The 23447-nt window shown below is 44.2% G+C and overlaps 1 protein-coding gene across 2 annotated transcripts in view; it reads right to left on the bottom strand.

The window, feature by feature from the left end:
* The window catches only part of RPN2 (ribophorin II), a 69913-nt gene extending 60937 nt beyond the window's left edge, over positions 1-8976 (bottom strand). Inside the window, exon 1 of one of the 2 annotated variants that reach the window (XM_069752289.1) lies at positions 8715-8976. In XM_069752289.1, the coding sequence (XP_069608390.1) occupies positions 8715-8724 (10 nt within the window). In that variant the 5' untranslated portion in view covers positions 8725-8976. The other variant, XM_069752288.1, reaches the window with a different exon arrangement.
* Between the last annotated feature and the right edge of the window lie 14471 nt (positions 8977-23447).

A 23447-nucleotide genomic window follows, 5' to 3' on the forward strand; every position in this document is an offset into this window, starting at 1 on the left:
GGGTGAAATATTACAAATCGCTCTGATTGGCAGTTTCACTTTCAACAGCCAATCAGAGCGATCGTAGCCACGAGGGGGTGAAGCCACCCCCCCTGGGCTAAACTACCACTCCCCCTGTCCCTGCAGATCGGGTGAAATGGGAGTTAACCCTTTCACCCGATCTGCAGGGACGCGATCTTTCCATGACGCCGCATAGGCGTCATGGGTCGGAATGGCACCGACTTTCATGACGCCTACGTGGCGTCATGGGTCGGGAAGGGGTTAAATGCCTCTTTTTTTTCTCCTGTAAACTCTATGTTGATGCCTTTGCCCAAAAAGCTCTACTTTTGTCTCATCTGACGAGAGAACATTCTTCCAAAACGTTTTAGGCTTTTTCAGGTAAGTTTTGGCAAACTCCAGCCTGGCTTTTTTATGTCTCGGGGTAAGAAGTGGGGTCTTCCTGGGTCTCCTACCATACAGTCCCTTTTCATTCAGACGCCGACGGATAGTACGGGTTAACACTGTTGTACCCTCGGACTGCAGGGCAGCTTGAACTTGTTTGCATGTTAGTCGAGGTTCTTTATCTACCATCCACACAATCTTGCGTTGAAATCTCTTGTCAATTTTTCTTTTCCGTCCACATCTAGGGAGGTTAGCCACAGTGCCATGGGCTTTAAACTTCTTGATGACACTGCGCACGGTAGACACAGGAACATTCAGGTCTTTGGAGATGGACTTGTAGCCTTGAGATTGCTCATGCTTCCTCACAATTTGGTTTCTCATGTCCTCAGACAGTATTTTGGTCTTCTTTCTTTTCTCCATGCTCAATGTGGTACACACAAGGACACAGGACAGAGGTTGAGTCAACTTTAATCCATGTCAACTGGCTGCAAGTGTGATTTAGTTATTGCCAACAGCTGTGAGGTGCCACAGGTAAGTTACAGGTGCTGTTAATTACACAAATTAGAGAAGCATCACATGATTTTTCGAACAGTGCCAATACTTTTGTCCACCCCCTTTTTTATGTTTGGTGTGGAATTATATCCAATTTGGCTTTAGGACAATTCTTTTTGTGTTTTTTCATTTAAGACAAATTAAATGAAGATAATACCAAATAATTTGTGTTTGCAATCATTTTCAGGAAGAAAATGAGTATTATCTGACAGAATTGCAAGGGTGTCAATACTTTTGGCCATGACTGTAGCTACTTTTTCAACAGACCAAGTTATGGAGTAATAAGCCATGTGGGACTCAAGTACTTATATTTATAATAATATGTCCTATGTAAAAATAATTGATTACAAGAAATGTACACTAACAGGACAAAGAAAGCTAACTTCCATCTACAGTAATGACTAAACAACAAGAGAGAAAAAAAACTTTGCAGTAGAGCACAAGAGTAGAGATGGGCGAACCCGAACAGTAAATTTCGGTGTCTATACCAAACACCTATTATTCGGGCATGGACTCCGACCACAGACTTCACCAGGAAGTCCGTGTTAGGGGATATGTCCAGGGGGCATATTGGCAGCACTTTGGACGCAGCGGATACCCCCTTTTGTACGAGCGGTGATTCCACGTGTTCATTGAACACATGCGAATCACCGCATCCTATACATAGACCATGTTATTTACGCTATCTTGCGGAGACTGAGCGTCTCCGCAAGATAAAAAGACATGCTGCGGTCTATAAAAACGCACCGCATGTCCGGATATGCAGGTTTGCCTCCTGCGTGTTTGTACGAATAGTGTAGATGGGATTTCATAAAATCCCCTCCACTATGCTGTAACATCTGGACGCTGCGGCTGTACGCAGTGTCCAAACCGCAGCAAAAACTCAAGCAATACGCCCCGTGGAAACATACCCTTACTGTTCGTGTTCTGCTCCTCTAACACCAGGCTTTCTCGTGCTGTCATATGAATGACAGCGCGGCAAACACTGCCTCCAATTGTTGGTAAAATCGTTACTGTCAGCCAGACAACCACGATTCACACGCTGTCCGCAGCTGTGACCGGAGGTAAAAAGTTTACCTCTGGTCACTGGCATCAGCTGATGGGACTACTAATTTCATCAGCCTATGCTTGCTGCCACAAATAACAGTGAGAGCAGGCGCAAATGAAGGAAGTATTCATCAGCCGCTGCCTGCGCTCTTAAAAAAAAAAAAAAAAAAGATAGTGTGGGTTCTCCTGTATTTTTGATAACCAGCCAGCAAAACTGCAACCCTCAGGTGACAGCTTTAGCAAAGTTGGTTATCAATTATAGAGGGGTCCCCACGTTGTGCTTTTTTTTTTTTATTTAAAAAACAGGAGTGGGGTCCCCCCCATTATTGACAACCAGCCAGTCTAAAGCAGACAACTGAGAGCTGACATTCTCAGGCTGGTAAGGGCCAATAGGTATTTGCCCCCAGCCTAAAAATAGCAGTCCACAGCTGTCCAGAAAAGGCACATTAGGTGTGCCCATTCTGGAGCTTTGCCCTGCTCTTCCCACTTGCCCTGTAGCGGTGGCAAGTGGGGTTATTTGTGGGGTTGATGTCACCTTTGTATTGTCAGGTGACATCAAACCCATTACTAATACTATAGTTAAATTGTAAATAAAGACACAGCAACAATAATTTTTTTTTTTAACTAAAACCGGTCACTGCGGTTGAGTTCCCATCCGGGCCTCTGAACTGCGAGGACCTCGATGAGATCACTGCTAGCACAGTGAGAAAAAGTCTCACGGTAGAGGTGAGTTCACCAGGAGAAATTTATCATTTCTCCTGATGAACTCTCCAAGCTCAGTGCTGCACCATAAGACTTTTTCTCACTATGTTAGCAATGACATCACCAGAGGTCACAGCAGTTTAAGGGCCCCAGCTGGGAACGCAGCATCAGTGACCGGCGGTAACCTCGATAACGTCACGGAGGCTGAGCTCGCAATGTAATGGGCATTAAGTGAGTATAACTGTGTTTGTTATTTTTAAATGATAAAGGAAAAGTGTTTTTTTACTTCAAATAAAAGACTATTCTTGCTGTATGTTTATTTACAATATAACTATAGGATTGCCTGGTTGTCAAAAATACAGGGGAGCCCACGTCGGGGTTTTTTTTTTTTTTTTTTAATTTAGAGCGCAGGCACTGGCTGATGAATATTCACATCAGCTGCACCATTTCTCGCTGTTATTAGCGGGAGGCGGCGTAGGCTGACGGGAGCCCTAGTCTCATCTGCCAATGCCAGTGACCGAAGCTCATTTGACAGCGTGGGAACCGCGGTTGTCTGACTGGCAGTAATGATTTTACCGCCGATCAGAGGCAGTGTTGCCACGCTGTCATGCACGAGAGCGTGACAAACACTAGGTGTTCGCGCCTACCATTCAAGTGAATGGGGTCAGGGTTCGGGTCCTGTTCTGGTACCCAAACTTTTTTTTTTTTTAAACTGCTCAGCCAAAACCCGCTGGACCCGAACATCCAGGGGTCCACCCATCTCTACTCAAAAGCAAAACACTGCAGAAGAATGGGCGAGCTGCTGTACTGTAGTGGAAATAAGGAAGTGGAAAACAGGTGTAATAAATTGCAATGGCCAGGACTTCTGCACAGGTCTGTACAGAACATTGTCACCTGGCAGAAAGTAGTAAGACGTCCATTGATCTCAAGCTATAAAATCAATTTTGTACAAAAAAAAAAATCATCAACAATTACACGTGTGCAGCGCAGCCTGCACCATCCTAGCTATGTGTTTTACATCGATCCAAGCCAGCTCCCTCACTTATGAGCTTACTCTCTGCATAAATAACCTATAGATTGCTATACGAAACTTTATTACAGATCCCTGCTAAATGATGTCTATTATGCAGCTGTGTGCATGAGGCTAAAGCTGTGTATTTGTAGCAAAAATGCCTTAGAAATCACCTTTTTCACGTCACATCTTTTTTTTCAGTCCGCACTCCTGCATGGAGCTGTCATCCACTCTAGCAGACAGAGCCATACATTTCTAGTTAGTAGTGACACTCACTGATAGCAATAGCCATTTGTCCATATCCACACATAGCTATTTTTTATGCAGTTTTACAGTACCAGCAAAAGCTGTGATATTTCAGAAATCTCATGCACACGCTTGTTTTTCCCCTTATTGAATTGATAACTACAACCAGAACAAGGCTCTCAGACTTGAATTGATAAGTGCCCTCCACATAGATCCATATTTACTGGAGCAGCCAGTAGGTCACTTGTCCCTGGAGTCCGAACGGGAGCTACTCTGGAAAACGATGAAGATGGTGTCAGGTTTAGTATCTGACAGGGGGCAGGGGAATTACATTTAAAGCAATACTCCAGCAGTGCAAAAAAAAAAAAAGAAAGAAAACGCTGGTGGTGCATTAAGGCCGGGTTCACATTGCATCAATGGCAATGCGCTGACGGCATCCGTTACACAGCGGCACTAACGCTATGCAAGGGATGCTTTAGCGCATCCATTGACTGCCACTATGTAGCACATCGCTAACGCATGTCATAATCTGCATGCGTTAGCGATATGCTGTCTTTCTGTGACGGACCCTCAGTGGCGGGCTGCAGCGTTTCTGGGTCCATCACCGATAGCGTAGGTGGAGCATCTGCGCTATTGCGATCACAACGCGATCTTTAAAAGGCACTAGTGTTGGTGCAGTCCATTTAACGTTGAACAGACTGCACCAACGCAATGTGAACACTGCCTAACGATTTAGATGCCATTGTCACTACTGATCTGCCAACATCACTCGTGGCTGATGGGGCAGGATTTCCACTACACTGTACAGCTGCTGTTTTTTCACTGGGTAGTAGGTACTATTATCTTATGTCTCAGGTCAGCTAAATGTTGTATTAATAGTCATTAAGGTGTTAACTAAAACCGCTTTATTTTTTAGACTTCCTGGTATTTGGCTTTGACAAAACTTTGATAGTCATGTGAGGATTACATTAAATGCAATTCTATGGTGAAGATCTGCACATAAAACTGAGCGTACGAGAGGAATTAGCATTGAAGCTTTCATACATGCGTCAGTTTACACAGCATTACAAAGAAACAGTGGGCATGAGACTTTGTTGGAACTATAAGACGCTGCGGTTTTTTTTGCTCAGTGGAAATACACAGCGTCAAAAACTCAGTCGAAACTTAACCTATGGCCGGGGTCACACTTGCAAGTGCAATGCGAGAAACTCGCCCGAGTCTCGCACCTCAATACCTGGCACAGCCGCCGGCACTCAGGACTGGAGCGTGCGGCTGCATGTATTTCTATGGAGCCGCACACTCCTGTCCAGGTATTGAGGCGTGAGCTTCTAGCATTGCACTCTCAAGTGTGACCCCGGCCTAAGAGTCTTTCTAAGCATCTTTAACCCCTTACTGATATCAAACGGAATAGTACGTCCGAGGGCAGAACCCCCACTATGATGCGGGCTCCGGCCGCGCTTATTAACTAGTTAAATGTCGCTGTCAAACTGACAGCGGCATTTAACAAGCACTTCTGGCCATCTGGATGGAAATGCACGCATCGGTGACCCCCGTCACGTGATCATGGGTCATCGGCATAACAACCAGAGGTCTCCAGCAGACCTCTATGGTTGTTGATACCGGATTGCTAGCTGTAGTCGGCGCTCATAACAATGCAGTAATTCTGCTACATAGGGGCGATCTGAGCATTGCTCCTATGTAGCAGAGCCGATCAAGTTGTGACAGCTTCCAGCCTCCCATGGAGGCTATTGAAGAATGCCAACAGTTACAAAAAAAAAAAGTTTTTAAAAATATGAATATATGAAAATATATAAATTAAAAAAAAAAAAATTCTATATATATAAAAAATTTTTTTTTTTTTTTTTTAAATCACCCCCCTTTCGCCCCATTCAAAATAAAAAAAACAAAAACAAACCTACACGTATTTGGTATTGCCGCATTCAGAATCGCCCGATCTAACAAAAAAAGGATTAACCTGATCGCTAAAAACGGTATAGTGATAAAAGTCAAAACGCCAGAATTACGTTTTTTGGTAGCAGCAACATTGCAGTAATATGCAATGACGGGCAATGAAAATAAGTATCATTAAAAATGTCAGCTCGGTAAGCAAAAAAATAAGCCTTCACGGAACCCCAGATCACGAAAAACGGGGATACTACGGGTCTCGGAAAATGGCGCAATTTTTTTATTTTCTAAGAAAACTTTGGAATTTTTTTCACCACTTAGATAAAATAAGAACCTAGACATGTTTGGTGTCTATGAACTTGTAATGACCTGGAGAATCATATCAGGTCAGTTTTAGCATTTAGAGAACCTAGCAAAAAAGCAAAAAACACCAGTGTGAGATTGCACTTTTTTTGCAATTTCACGGCACTTGGAATTTTTTTTCCCGTTTTCGAGTACACGACATGCAAAAACCAATCATGTTGTTCTAAAGTACAACTCGTCCCGCAAAAAAATAAGCCCTCACATGGCCATATTGACGGAAAAATAAAAAAGTTATAGCTCTGGGAAGGAGGGGAGCGAAAAACGAAAATGCAAAACCGAAAAAAAGCTGGGGTCATTAAGGGGTTAACTTGGTACAGCAGACCACACAAGCAGTGACACAAGGCAGTACGTGGACAGACATTCATTACTGAAATCAGTGAAGAACAAAGCCAAGAGGGAAACATGAGACAAGAAGCCATGAAAGCTCAGGATGACTATTTGTAAGTCTTCGTCATTAGTCTTCTACCATGTTTTAAATCTAATTTTTAAATGAATCGATACAAGAAGAAACTGTGAAACTGGGGAGCATAGGCGAGAGTTTATCATCCCTATACTACAGGATGTGTAGAAGAACTGGGCTCACAGGTGTATTTGCACCAACATTGTCAGCCCTTTTCCATGTCCGCACAGGCCCCTTCACATACAAAATAAGTAGGGATTGGTGAAAGGGGCCTTTGGATCAAAACTAATGTAGGAATTATGAAAATTGTCCCCTAGCGTTTGAGCACATTTTTATGAAGTATCCAACACTGACCAGTCTTGGCAGATTCCGTGGCATATATTCATCCGAGTGACCAGTGAAAACGGGTGCACACTGCATGGTACACGTTTTTGTGGTGCCCCTCTGTATAGGAATTAGCAGCCCCTTACTTTTTCCGCCACCGTTATACCAAATGGTATGGAGCCACACGAGACAGACTTTTAGCCTCCGTCTAGTGAATGAGAACCCATAAAACCATAGTGTATACATTATTTTTTTGTCCCATGTACTTTCAGCTAAGTACGCAAATAGTAATAGAAATTAAAACTAAAAGTGCCATAATGTTGTCGCATTTTGCACCAAAAACCTGTCAATGGCTTGCACTATATTTGTGCGTTTTAGCCACAGACATGTCTGACATGGGGGCATTATCTCATATCCATCACCCTGCTACAAAAAAAGGCATCAAAATTTGGGCCCACGATTCTGCCACAAAGCCAATAAATGGTGTAAACTTAAACTAGGCAGTCTAAGGAGCCACTGTGAGAAAACTGGCGCATTTTACGACTGTACTATTAAGAATGATGCTGCACTGAGATGAGTGACAATCTGTACGAACGATCATTCCTGTGTAGTAAATGATAAAATCCTCACATGAAGCAAGTGTGATCAGATCATTTAGATCCGAAAAAAACCCTTATAGGGTAACAGAACACCAAGTTTAAACTGGGGACGTGCTGCCGACACCATGACTGATTATTCCGGTCACATCATAACCGGTCATGTAAAACAGGCGACGACCACCCTCTGCTCCATTGTCTATGGGGCTGACAAAAGTAGCACAATGCTGTGCTCTGCAGCCTCATAGACCCTAAATGCAGTGGAGGCCGGGTATGTGCATTTCCTCTCCATTCATTGTCTATGGGACTGATGTAAACAGCTGAGAGCGGTCACTGCAGCCCCACAGACCCTGAATGCAGCAGAGGCCGAGTATGTGCATCTCCTCTCCATTCATGGTCTATGGGACTGATGTAAACAGCTGAGAGCTGTCACTGCAGCCCCACAGACCATGAATGCAGCAGAGGCCGAGTATGTGCATCTCCTCTCCATTCATTGTCTATGGGACTGATGGAAATAGCCATGAGCTGTACTCTGCAGCCCCACAGACCCTGAATGCAGCAGAGGCCGGGTATGTGCATCTCCTCTCCATTCATTGTCTATGGGACTGATGGAAATAGCCATGAGATGTACTCTGCAGCCCCACAGACCCTGAATGCAGCAGAGGCCGGGTATGTGCATCTCCTCTCCATTCATTGTCTATGGGACTGATGGAAATAGCCATGAGCTGTACTCTGCAGCCCCACAGACCCTGAACGGAGGCCGAGCATGCGCATCTCTGCTCGGTCAGGATGTTCTCGGGCTTCTACAGGTTATCCCCATCCACCCGTGTTTTGCGGAATAACATAAGTAGCTGGAAATGACCTCCTGACTCCGAGCTCCTCAGTATCACTGGACCAGGGTTTCATCTCCGCGCAAACACAAAGAATGAGAGGATCGCACACGGATTCGCATTCTGAGGGCTTCTGATCATCTATCGCGATAACGCACAGTGCAGGGCGCTTATATATAGTCACGATAGAAGACTAGGGCACAGCTATCAAGTGCAGGCACAGCCGGCGGCCCTGTCACACGAGGACAGCGCCCATACAGGACGCAGCGCCCCGGCCCCGCACACACCGGCCCCGCACACCTCTCCACACCCCGGTGCACGCCATCCATTCAGTGTAGCCGGACTGCACTACTCACTCGCTGCCATGTTGCTCGCTCCCGCCCCTCACAGCGTCACTCGCACCGACCACTCACTATTTCCGGCGCTTCCTAGACGGATACGTAGCCGGGCGAAATAGGGGAGCAACTCAATTCTATGAGAAAACCGCGCAGAATATACCACCGTCCTCTGGGCGAGCTCTGAAATACCGACCACCGTACAACTACAATATAGTAGTCTATCTATTGCCACCAGAATGAACGACTATGTCTCCGGTATACGAAAGACCTGGAGAATGGTAACCCCTTTCCGGGCTGTAAATGGTATCTTCCAAATAAGGCGGGGAAGCGACGCGCATGTGTCTGTGCTTCACTGGCCACTTCTTCTGCCAATATTGCTGGTGGGCGGGACCTCGTTGTAGAACACATTTAGAGTCGTTCCGTGCTGCTGCCTAGCTGTGATTGACAGCCGATGTGACCAATGACGTGAGGAAAGTGACAAGACTGACAATCCTCTCTACTGACGTGTATTACTGTCACGTGGCGTCTGGGATCTGACAGCAAGTGTGCTCATTCTCCACAGCGTAAATTTCCCATTGACTATCATTAGATGTGGTAAAACCGCATCTAATTATTAGTCACATGGGTAATAACTGTGGAAACAGTTTACTATGCATGTCTACTAATTTAAATAATGTCTTACCTTGTGTCCGCCGGAAGTCCGCGTCCACTGCAGTTCTCTCGATGAGATAAGCTGACCGTGAGAACTGCAGAGTAGGCTTGAGCGAAACGGATTGGGCAAATTCAAAAGTCGCTGACTTTTGGTAAAGTCGGGTTTCATGAAACCCGACCTGATCCTAGTGTGGGATCGGCCATGCGGTCGGCGATCTTCGAGCCAAAGTCGCGTTTCGTATGACGCGTTTGGCGCCATTTTTTCAGCCAATGAAGGAGCGTGGGCAGAGTGATGACATAGGTCTTAGGGGCGTGGACGCCTATCGGCCTATCGGCATCTTTTCGCTTGTGCGCTGTAGCAATTTGCAATGTGTAACACCAGATTTTCTGTTCAGGGACGGAGGGGAGGGAGAGAGAGAGAGAGAGAGAGGAAAAAAAAAAGAAGTTAGATTTCCCATTGACTTTGCATTGGGTTTCGTGTTTCGGTCGATCCCTGACTTTTCGCCATAATCGTCCGATTTCACTCGACTCGACTTTTGAGATAGTCGGGTTTCGCGAAACCCGACTCGACCCTAAAAAAGTAAAAGTCGCTCAACCCTACTGCCGAGCATGTGACCGCTGGGGTTACCTCCGGTCACTAGCCTGGTTCTCACGATCAGCTGACCGCAGGAGAGTTATCGCCAGCGATCATCTACCTGCTCTGCTGTATCTGGATGTCAGGCACTCAGTAATTGGACTACGTCGGAACAGGGAGTATTTGTGTTGGTTTATTATTTTAGTTTTTTGCAGGAGATTGAGGGCGTCGGGGGAATTAGGAGTAACAATAAAATGGGAAAACTGTGGTGTTTTATTTCATTAAAAGACTTTATTCTGGCTGTGTGTTTATTTAACACTGCAGTCTGGAAAGGCGCGTCACATGTCCAGTTACGCAGGTCTACCGCCTGCTTCTTTGAACACATAGTGGACATGAAATTTCTTGAAATCCCATCCACTATGCTGTAACATCTGGACACTGCAGATGTACGCAGCGCCCAATCCGCAGCATTAACTGTGTGCACATACCCTATCTGCAAACAGGAAATCACCTTTTTTTATCTTCCAAGAAGCCAACTTTCAATAAGATTTATTTCAAGTGACAAAAAAATGAATATAATGGAAAAACACATAAAAAATGCAGGTGACCTGCCAGTGACCTCAGATGCAGATTTCACCTGCATCAAATCCTAAGCAAATACTGAGCCAATCCTGACCATGGAAACATACCCTGAGGGTAGGTGCACACTGGGGGTTGGAAGCTGCATACATCCGCAGCATCAAGATGTTACAGCATAATGGTGAACAGACGCCAGCGGCTCACCTGAGGAGATGGACATGTGACGCGTCTTTCCAGACTGCAGCATATCTATCTTTGGGACGTACTAAAGAGAATGAAGAAAAGGAATAAATAAAAAGAATGAACATAATAATTTATAGGTCCAAAGAGATGGAGAGATATGACACATTTCTTTTGCATCTTGGATATGAAATGAACATGATTTATATGTACACAATTAGGAAATAAACACATATCCTATATAAACAGGTGTATATTATATTCCCTGAGCTTTATAGGTGGGGAATGAACATGAAATATCTACTATATAATTGTCTAAGGGCCACTTCCGTCTTTCTGTCTCTCCTTCTGTCACGGATATTCATTGGTCGCGGCCTCTGTCTGTCATGGAATCCAAGTCGCTGATTGGTCGTGGCAAAACGCCCACGACCATTGCCACGACAAATCAGCGACGGCCACAGTCCGGCGGCAATATGGCCGCTCTTTCCTCCCCGCAGTCAGTGCCCGCTCCATACTCCCCTCCAGTCAGCCCTCACACAGGGTTAATGACAGTGTTACTAGAGTGCGGTGTAACACACTCCGGTTACGCAGCTATTAACCCTGTGTGATCAACTTTTTACTATTGATGCTGCGTATGCAGCATCAATAGTAAAACGATCTAATGTTAAAAATAATAATAAAAAAAGGTTATTCTCACCCTTCGACGTGCATGCTGTCCTCGGCAGAGCAAGCGGCAGGTTCCGGTTCTAAAGATGCTATGCGAGAAGGACCTTCCATGATGTCACGGTCATGTGACAGCGACGTCATCACAGGTCCTGCGCTCATACCAACCCTGGGACCGGAAGCTGCCGCGTGCACCGCACACCGGCGACAGGACTACAAGGGGCCTTCGGAGGGTGAGTGTATGTTTTTTTTTTTCATTTTTTAACCTGTCACATACGTGGCTGGGCAATATACTACGTAGCTGGGCAATATACTACGTGACTGGGCAATGTAATACGTGGCTGGGCAATATACTACGTGGCTGGGCAATATACTACATCACTGGGCAATATACTACGTGACTGGGCAATGTAATACGTGGCTGGGCAATATACTACGTGACTGGGCAATATACTACATCACTGGGCAATATACTACGTGGCTGGGCAATATACTACATCACTGGGCAATATACTACGTGGCTGGGCAATATACTACGTGGCTGGGCAATATATATGACGTGGGCTGTGCAATATACTACGTGGACATGCATATTCTAGAATACCCGATGAGCTAGAATCGGGCCACCATCTAGTATGTAGATAATTGGGGAATAAACACATATCCCATATAAACAGGTGTATATTATATTCCCTGAGCTTTATAGGTGGGGAATGAACATGAAATATATGTAGATTATAGAGGAATGAACACATATCCCATGTAAACAGGTGTATATTATATTCCATGAGCCTGATAGGTTGGGAATGAACATGACATATATGTAGATAATAGACGAATGAACACATATCCCATATAAACAGGTGTATATTATATTCCCTGAGCTTTATAGGTGGGGAATAAACATAAAATATATGTAGATAATAGGGGAATGAACACATCCCATATAAACAGGTGTATATTATATTGCCTGAGTTTAAGGCTATGTGCACACGCTGCGGATCTGCAGCAGTTTTCCATGAGGTGTACAGTATTATGTAAACCTATGGAAAACAAAATCCACAGTGCACATGCTGCAGAAAAAAACGCACGGAAACTCAGTGGTTTATTTTCCACAGCATGTCAATTCTTGGTGCGGATTCCGCAGCCGTTTACACCTGCTCCACAATAGAAATCCGCAGGTGTAAAACTGCAGATGGAATCCGCACAAAAACCGCGGTAATTCCTCGGTAAATCTGCAGTGCGGGTTACCTGTGGATTTACCAAAAACAGTGCGGAAAACTCCACACACCATTCCGCACTGTGTGCACATAGCCTTATAGGTGGGGAATAAACATGAAATACATGTAGATAATAGGGGAATGAACACATATCCCATATAAACAGGTGTATATTATATTCCCTGTGCTTTGTAGGTGAGGAATGAACATGAAATATAAGTAGATTATATGGGATATGTGTTAATTCCCCTATTATCTACTTATACAGTATTTCATGTTCATTCCCCACCTATCAAGCTCAGGGGATATAATATACAGCTGTTTATATGGGATATGTGTTGATTTCCTAATTGTCTACATATATTTCATGTTCATTTCATATCCAAAATGCGTAAGAAATCTGTAATACCTCTCCATATCTTTGGACCTAAAAATTATGTTCATTCTTTTTCTTTATTCATTTTCTTCATTCTTTTTAGTACGTCCCATAATATACATCTGTTTATATGGGATATGTGTTTATTCTCCTATTATCTACAGTACAGACCAAAAGTTTGGACACACCTCATTTAAAGATTTTTACGTATTTTCATGACTATGAAAATTGTACATTCACACTGAAGGCATCAAAACTATGAATTAACACATGTGGAATTATATACTGAACAAAAAAAGTGTGAAGCAACTGAAAATATGTCTTATATTCTAGGTTCTTCAAAGGAGCCACCTTTTGCTTTGATGACTTGAGAATGCCAAGAGTGTGAAAAGCAGTCATCAAAGCAAAGGTGGCTACTTTGAAGAACCTAGAAAATAAGACATTTACAGTTGTTTCACACTTTTTTGTTAAGTATATAATTCCACATGTGTTATTTCATAGTTTTTGATGCCTTCAGTGTGAATTTACAATTTTCATAATCATGAAAATACAGAAAAATCTTTAAATGAGGAGGTGTGTCCAAACTTTTGGTCTGTAGTGTACATATATTCCTTGTTCATGCCCCACCTATAAATCTCAGGGGATATAATATAAACCTGTTGATATGCCATAAGTCTGCCAGTCATGCCATGATAAGCCATGAGTCTGACCAGACGTGTCTGACCATCTTAGAAATTGCATTTTTAAATTGCAGTTTTTTAATTGCTATGAATTAGACTAGAATTGGACTGGAATTGACTGGAAGGTAAAGGAATAGAAAACCACTATAATGTTTCGGTTTCTTGTAACATTCACCCCCATACTACTTTATTTCTTCCTATCTCCTGTAGTCCCTCCACCCAGTAAGGAACTAGTCATTTCTTCCTCAATCCTCCCCAGCCACCTCACCTCCTCCACAGAACTATTCCTCCACATACAATCCTTTCTCTCCAGGCACACACGGCCACATCATGACCTATCTAACGCTCAGTCTGCTGCTCCTCATTGCTGGCGACATATCCCCAAATCCTGGCCCTCCTCATCACATTCCCACACTCATTTCTAATCCCCTGCCACGATCCTCTACACGTCCTCGCAACCACAGTAACCTCATACCCATTCATCCAGACCCCACTCCCCCAATTTCCCTATCTGGAGCACTATGGAACGCACGCTCTGTCTGCAATAAACTTTCATTTATCCATGACCTCTTTATCAATAACAAACTCTCCTTCCTCGGCATCACTGAAACCTGGCTCACCCCTTCTGACACAGCCTCCCCTGCTGCACTCTCTTACGGTGGCTTCCACCTTTCTCACACACCCCGCCCCAGCAGCAAGCATGGTGGAGGAGTTGTTTTTCTCCTGTCAGATAACTGCTCCTTCACCCCAATCCCACTGCCACCCTCTGTTACCCTCCCTTCCTTTGAGGTGCACTCTGTGCGCATCTACTCCCCCTCCAACCTCCAACTGGCTGTCATCTACCGTCCCCCAGGGCCAGCCACCACCTTCTTTGACCACTTCACCACCTGGCTACTCCATTTCCTCGCCGCTGACATCCCCACTATCATCATGGGCGACTTCAACATCCCCATTGACACTTCCCTCTCAGCTGCCACTAAACTTCTATCCCTCACTTCCTCCTTTGGCCTCACTCAATGGTCTTCTACAGCCACCCACAAAGATGGACACACACTGGACCTCATCTTCACCCGCCTCTGCTCCCTATCTAACCTCTCAAACTCACCTCTTCCTCTTTCTGACCACAACCTACTCACATTCTCTTCCCTTTCCACTCCTTGTCTACAACCCCCACCCCACAAACTCTCACACCCTCGCAGAAATCTTAAGCACCTTGATCTTCACTCACTCTCTGAATCCCTCCTCCCTCTCACAGACATAAGCTCCCTACACAATGCGGATGATGCTGCCTCTCTATATAACACCACAATAGCTGCAGCTTTGGAATCTCTTGCCCCTCTCACACATACCAAAGCTCGCAAAATCAACAGACAACCCTGGCACACCAGCATGACCAAAGAACTGAGGCGAGCTTCCAGAGCTGCTGAGCGCAGATGGAAAAGATCCCACTCCAACGAGCACTTCATCACATTCAAACAGTCCCTCACTACTTTCAAAACCACGCTCGCCACAGCAAAACAAACCTACTTCTCATCTCTCATATCCTCCCTGTCTCACAACCCCAAACAGTTATTCAACACCTTCAACTCTCTCCTCCATCTCCCAGCACCTCCTCCCTCCCCACTCATCTCAGCTGAAGACTTTGCCTCATTTTTCAAGCAGAAAATTGAGAACATCAGAGACAGTTTTAGTAAACAACCCCCAGAACCCTTCCTCCCAACTACCCAGCCCTCCACCTCCAAAACCAACTTCTCCACCATTACAGAAGACGGACTCTCCACTCTACTCTCAAGATCGCATCTCACCACCTGTGCACTTGACCCACTCCCATCCCACTTCATCCCAAACCTCACCACAGTCTTGATCCCAACCCTAACCCATCTCTTCAACCTATCACTAACAACTGGCATTTTCCCCTCAAGCTTTAAACAAGCCTCAATCACACCTATCCTCAAAAAGCCCTCTCTTGACCCATCCTCTGTATCTAGATATCGCCCTATATCACTTCTCCCCTTTGCCTCAAAACTACTGGAACAACATGTCCATCTTGAACTGTCCTCCCATCTATCTTCCTGCTCCTTCTTCGACCGCTTTCAATCAGGCTTCCGGTCTCACCACTCCACGGAAACTGCCCTAACTAAGGTCACCAATGACCTATTAACCGCCAAGAGCAAGCGACACTACTCTATCCTCCTCCTCCTGGACCTGTCCTCTGCCTTTGACACAGTGGACCATTCCCTACTGCTGCAGACCCTCTCATCCCTTAGAATCACAGACCTGGCCCTATCTTGTATCTCGTCATACCTAACTGACCGTACATTCAGCGTCTCCCACTCACCCACCACCTCCTCACCTCGCCCCCTATCTGTCGGAGTCCCGCAAGGTTCAGTTCAAGGACCCCTGCTCTTCTCCATTTACACCTTTGGTCTGGGACAGCTCATAGAATCTCACGGCTTTCAGTATCATCTCTATGCTGACGACACACAGATCTACATCTCTGGACCAGATATTACCACCCTACTAACCAGAATCCCTCAATGTCTGTCTGCTATTTCATCCTTCTTCTCCACTAGATTTCTAAAACTTAACATGGACAAAACAGAATTCATCATCTTTCCCCCATCTCACACGACCTCCCCAATGAACCTATCCATTACAGTAAACGGCTGCCCTCTCTCCCCAGTCCCACAAGCCCGCTGTCTTGGGGTAATCCTTGACACTGATCTCTCTTTTAAACCACATATCCAAACCCTTTCCACTTCCTGCCGCCTCCAACTCAAAAATATTTCACGGATCCGCACATTCCTAAACCAAGAATCTGCAAAGACCCTAGTCCATGCCCTCATCATCTCCCGCCTTGACTACTGTAACCTCCTGCTCTGTGGCCTCCCCTCTAACACTCTTGCACCCCTCCAATCTATTCTAAACTCTGCTGCCCGACTAATCCACCTGTCCCCCCGCTATTCCCCGGCCTCTCCCCTCTGTCAATCCCTGCACTGGCTCCCCATCACCCAGAGACTCCAGTACAAAAGCCTAACCATGACATACAAAGCCATCCACAACCTGTCTCCTCCATACATCTGCGACCTCGTCTCCCGGTACTCTCCTGCACGCAACCTCCGATCCTCACAAGATCTCCTTCTCTACTCCCCTATTATCTCCTCTTCCCACAATCGCATACAAGATTTCTCTCGTGCATCCCCCCTACTCTGGAATTCTCTACCACAACATATCAGACTCTCGCCTACCATCGAAACCTTCAAAAAGAACCTGAAGACCCACCTCTTCCGACAAGCCTACAACCTGCAGTAACCACCGATTGACCAAACCGCTGCATGGCCAGCTCTACCCTACCTACTGTATCCTCACCCATCCCTTGTAGATTGTGAGCCCTCGCGGGCAGGGTCCTCTCTCCTCCTGTCCCAGTTGTGACTTGTATTGTTCAAGATTATTGTACTTGTTTTATTATGTATACCCCTCTTCACATGTAAAGCGCCATGGAATAAATGGTGCTATAATAATAAATAATAATAATAATAATAATAATATGGGGAATGTGTTCATTCTCCTATTATCTACATATATTCCATGTTCATTCCCCACCTATAAAGCTCAGGGAATATAATATACACCCATTTATATGGGATATGTGTTGATTTCCTCATTGTCTACATATAAATCATGTTCATTTCATATCCAAGATGGATAAGAAATCTATAATACTTCTTCATCTCTTTGGACCTATAAGTTATTGTGTTCATTCTTTTTCTTTATTCCTTTTCTTCATTCTTTTTAGTACATCCCAGGATCATGGGACAGATGGAGCAGGATCACGGGACATCACATGGGGGCAGAATGGATACTGATGAGGGCAGGATGGGAGAACAAATGAGGCCAGGATGGGAGAATAAATGAGGCCAGGATGGGAGAACACATGGGGGCCAGGATGGGGGATATTATTACCATAGAGGCTAATTAAGGGATATTATTACTGCAGTCATGTATTTATTTTATTTTTTGAGGATACTGTTTTAATTGGGGGGGGGGGCGGTCCTGTTACTATGCAGAGCGACACTATGTCGCCTTTTTTTCTTCATCTGGTGTAGTGTAGAAGTTGGGAAACAAGTAATGTGTTCTGCAAGCGGTGCTCTAGATAACTGTTATTTCCTGCAGAGATGAGCTCTGGCTGCAAGATGTGATGGCGGTCTGTACTGGATGAAGATGAAAAGCAAAGATGAAGAACTTCACCTAGAGATGTCACTGGTGAGTCAGTGTGTTACCTGTACACTGACACTATACACTGTATACTATATACAATGGTCCTGTGTACAATGTCACCAGTGTATTACCTTTACACTGTACACTAAATACAGAGCTCCTGTGTATAATGTCATTGATCACTGTTTAACCTGTATAATATATACAGCTCTCGTGTGTATAATGTCACTGTGTATTACCTGTACACTGTTACTGTATGCAGAGCTCGTGTGTATAACGTCACTGGTAATCACTGTATTACCTGTACACAGACAGTGCATACTAAGTACAAATCTCCTGTGTAAAATGGCACTTATGGTGATATTAGTATTGTTTTTTTTATTAATGATCAGTATTGTAGTATTCAGTCACTATGTGGTGGTAATAATAATAATAATCTTTATTTTTATATAGCGCTAACATATTCCGCAGCGCTTTACACACATTATCATTGCTGTCCCCATTGGGGCTCACAATCTAAATTCCCTGTCAGTATGTCTTTGGAATGTGGGAGGAAACCGGAGTGCCCGGAGGAAACCCACGCAAACACGGAGAGAACATACAAACTCTTTGCAGATGTTGTCCTTAGTGGGGCTTGAACCCAGGACTCCAGCGCTGCAAGGCTGCTGTGCTAACCACTGCGCCACCGTGCTACCAATAAATATGGTGGTAATGGAAATGGTGTGGCAGTATTTGTCCCTTGTATGTGATATTTGGTCACCAAGTGGTGGTAATATGTGGTCTTGACATGGTGCGGTGGTATTTGTTCCTTGTATGTGATATTATTCGATCACTGTGGTTGTAATTTGTGGTCTGGTCATGGCGTGGTGGTATTTGTTCCTTGTATGTGATATTATTCGATCACTGTGGTTGTAATTTGTAGTCTGGTCATGGTGCGGTGGTATTTATTCCTTGTATGTGATATTATTGGTCAAAATATACCTAAATTGTATTGCAGATTCTAACAAATATTTAATAGGTTACAGTAGAGTAGGGCCAGGCCATTTTTCTGGAATAATCTGGTTCGGGTATATCATGACCCCCGTCACATGACCCCCGTCACATGACCCCCGTCACATGACCCCCGTCACATGACCCCCGTCACATGACCCCCGTCACATGACCCCCGTCACATGACCCCCGTCACATGACCGGGGGGGGGGGGCCCACAGTGTGGTAATATGTTGTCCGGCCATGGTGTCGCGGTATTTGTTCCTTGTATGTGCTGTTATTTTGTAACTGTGGTGGTAATATGTGGTCTGGTCATGGTGTGGTGGTATTTGTTCCTTGTATGTGCTATTATTTGGTCACAGTGTGGTGGTGATATGTGTTCTGGACATGGGGTGGCAGTATTTGTGGTATTGTAGGTCACTATGTGGTGGTAATATGGTGTCTAGTCATGGTGCGGTGGTATTTGTCCCTTGTATGTGATAATATTGGTCATTTTAAAAATTGAAAAATAAACAAAAATATACCAAAAATGTATTGGATATTTAAACAAATGATTAATGGGCTGGAGTAGAGTAGTGCTTGGCCAAAAGAATCTACCTTGTCGTGGTGGCAGCTTAAAAAATCTTTTGGCCAAAACAAAAGCTTCTGGCTATATGTGTGATCTGGTGTTGTGAACTGTTAATGTGTGATTGGTGAGAAGTAGAGTTTTTCCAAGAGAGAGAGGTGGGGCTGTGGGCAGTTTGAGGCGTGGAGTCTCAAGAGGGACCCGAAAATTTTGCCAGTATGGGGCCCCGAAATTCCTAGTGACAGCCCTGTCTGTGAGTGTTAGAAGACACCTGTGTGATGCTAATTTCTTATCAAGAAATCCCCGCCAAGTCCCACTGTTAAAAGACATCTACTGAAGCGGATGCAATTTGCCAAAGAACACATCAACTGGCCTAAAGAGAAATGGAGAACATATTTTATGGATTGCCGAAAGTAAAATTGTTCTTTTTGGGTTCAAGGGCCATCAGATGACCCCCAAACTCTGCATTCAAGCCACAGTGCAGTCTGAAGACAATGAAGCATGGTGGGGAAAGCATCATGATAAGGACATGTATCTCTTACTATGGCGCTGAACCTATTTACCACATACCAGGGGTCATGGACCAGTTTGCTTATAATAAAATACTTGTAGAGGTCATGTTGCTTTACGCTGAATAGGATATGCAGGGCTGCCACTAGGAATTTCAGGGCCCCATACTGGCATAATTTTTTGGGTCCCATTGAAACTCCACCCACGCTCCACCCTAGCCCCGCCTCCACCTCTTTAACCTTCCACATTCCCACCACTCTCTCTTGTAAAATTCTCCACTTCTGCACTATGTCCTCCCCATCACACATTAACAGTTCCCATCACCAAATCACAGGCATAGTCAGCAGCTTTTGTTTTGGCCAAAAGATTTTTAAATCTGCCACAACGACAAGGTAGACTCTTCTGGCCGGGCTCTACTCTACGGTAACTTACTAAACATTTGTTAAAATATCCAATACAATTTTAGGTATATTTTTTATTTATTTTTCAATTTTTAAAATGACCAGTAACACCACATACAAGGCATAAATACCACCAGACCATGACCAGATCACATATTACCACCACAATGACCGAATAATACCACATACAGGGAATAAATACCACCACACCATGACCAAACAACATATTACCACCACATGGAGACCAATAATACCACATACAAGGAACAAATACCGCCACACCATGACCGGACCACATATTAACACCACATAGTGACCAAATAATACTACATATAAGGAGCAAATACTGCCACACCATGACCGGACCTCATATGACCACCACATAGCGAACGAATAATACCACATACAAGGAACAAATACCACCGCACCATGACTGGACCATACATTACCACCACATAGCAACCGAATACTACAATACTGATCATTAACAAAAAAACAATACTAATGCCATTATACACAGGAGATCTGTTCTTAGTATACAGTGTCTCTGTACAGGTAATACAGTGATCACCAGTGACATTATACACAGTAGCTCTGTGTATATACTGTAGTGTCAGTGTACAGGTAATACAGTGATCACCAGTGACATACACAGGAGCTCTTTATATAGTGTCAGTGTACAGTTAATACCATGATCACCAGTGACAATATACACAGGAGCTCTGTATATAGTGTCATCGTACAGGTAATACAGGGATGTCCAGTGACATTTTACATATGAGATCTGTATATAGTATACAGTGTACAGGTAATACCATGATCTCTAGTGACATTATACACAGGAGCTCTATATATAGTATACAGTGTAAGTGTACAGGTAACACACTGACTCACCGGTGACGTCTCTAGTTGAAGTTCTTCACCCAGTTAAGACTGCCATCACTTCTTCCAGCCAGGACTCATCTCTGCAGAAAATAACACAGTTATCTAGAGCACATTCCCCAACCTCTATACTACGCCAGATGATAAAAAAAAATCAACCTGTCTGCACACTAACAGGACCTCTCCTCCCCCACACTGAAAACAGTATCCTCAAAAATAATATCCTTTAATAAGCCCACAGTAATAATATCCCGCATTCTGGAGCCCACATGTCCTTCCATTCTGGACCCCACGTGTCCTCCCATTCTGCCTCATGCCTCTGCATATTGCCCCCATAGTCATCCATAATGGTATAATCCATCCCATAGTCATATATAGTAGTATAATGCAGTCCCATAGCTGTATAATGCAGTCCCCATAGGGGTATAATTCTCCCCCATAGGGGTATAATGCTCCCACATAGTATAATGAACCCCCATAGGGGTACAATGCATCCCCATAGGGGTATAATGCCCCCTATAGTATAATGAACCCCATAGGGGTATAATTCTCCCCATAGGGGTATAATCCAGCACCATAGGGGTATAATGCAGCCCCATAATATTATGCTCCCCATAGAGGTATAAGGCAGCCCCATAGCATAATGCTCCCCCATAGGGTTATAATGCTCCCCCATAGGGGTATAATGCACCCCCATAATATAATGCTTTCCCATAGGGGTATAATGCACCCCCATAATATAATGCTACCCCATAGGGGTATAATGTACCCCTACAATATAATGCTCTGCCATAGGGGTATAATGTAGCCCCATGGTATAATGCTCCCCAAAAGGGTATAATGCTCCCCCATAGCATAATGAACCCATAGGGGTACTATGGGGGAGCATTATACCCCTATGGGGGTACATTATACTATGGCATAGTATAATGCACTCCCATAGGGGTATAATGCACCCCCATAATATAATGCTCCCCCATAGGGGTATAATGCACCCCCATACTGCAGCTTTACAATAAAATAAAAAAAAGGTTCTCCTTACCTGGCCGAGATCCAGTGATGTCCTCCTCTCAATACATCTAAGGTGCACAGAGTCTTCCGGCGTATGACGTCACTGTGATATGCCGAAAGAGTCTGCGCGCCTCAGATGTATTGTGCCCGCTGACGTTAACTGTTGCCGTGTGGGAAGAATCTCCCGCATGACAACAAATTTTAACTGCTCGTGCATCTGAGGACGCACGGGCAGTTACTGAGCAGGCAGAAGCCAGCCGCTGGGGCCCGCTGAGCGGAGGAGAGGGGGCCTGATGCGGGTCCCTTCTGCTCACACGCCAGTAAGGGCAGTAGTTGAGGATATGCCCTTGAAATGAGTGTTTCAACAACCCTAAACACTCCAGTAAACAAGCAAAATCTTGGTTCCAGTCCAACAAAATTAAGGTTATGTAGTGGCCAGCTCAATCCCCGGACCTTAATTTGATAGAACACTGGTGGGGTGACATTAAAAATGCCGTTTCTGAGGCAAAGCCAACAAATCCCAAAAAATTGTGGGGTGTAGTCCAAGCATCCTGGGCTGGAATAACAGGTGACAGGGGCCAGAAGTTGGTTGCCTCTATGCAACATAGATGTCAAGCTGCTCTAAAACACTGTGGGTGTACAACTAAATATTAGGTTAGTGATTCACAGGAATGATAAATCCACAAACAATAGTACATATTGTGAGTTTGTAAAGGCAAATACAGACACTGCTATTTTTTTAGAACAGCCCAATGTTTATTTTTATTTTCTGTAAAGTAGTTAAAAATTATATACATTTCTCTTCTTGTTTTGAATTAGAAATCAGTGTGCAATGTTCCCCATGCTGGAAATAAAAACTGGTATAAAGATTTTGTGATTAACTCATATTTTTGAAGACACTGCTATTATTTTGAACACTATTGTATTAGCACAATTTTACACTTTTTAAACAATAAACTGGGGCAGACATTTAGTAAAAGACTTTCTAAAAGTGTCTAGCAAAGTTCAAAAAGTCTATAAAACTTTTACGACTGTCTAAGGTTAAATTGTATATCTATTGGGGTATTTTCACACAACATCTCAGGGGAGCCCAGAGTTTTCCAAGCAGAAGACTCTTCAGGAAACTGACATTTTTTTCTGAAGCATTGTTTTTTTCAGTCATTTCTTGAGCATTTTTTTGTGATTGATAAACCTTTAGGGTTTTTTTTTAAAAGGCTATTAATGTGGGAAGGTTGTAACAAGAGTTAGATT

This window comes from Ranitomeya imitator, chromosome 2 (genome assembly GCF_032444005.1).
Source record: "Ranitomeya imitator isolate aRanImi1 chromosome 2, aRanImi1.pri, whole genome shotgun sequence".
NCBI lineage: Eukaryota > Metazoa > Chordata > Amphibia > Anura > Dendrobatidae > Ranitomeya > Ranitomeya imitator.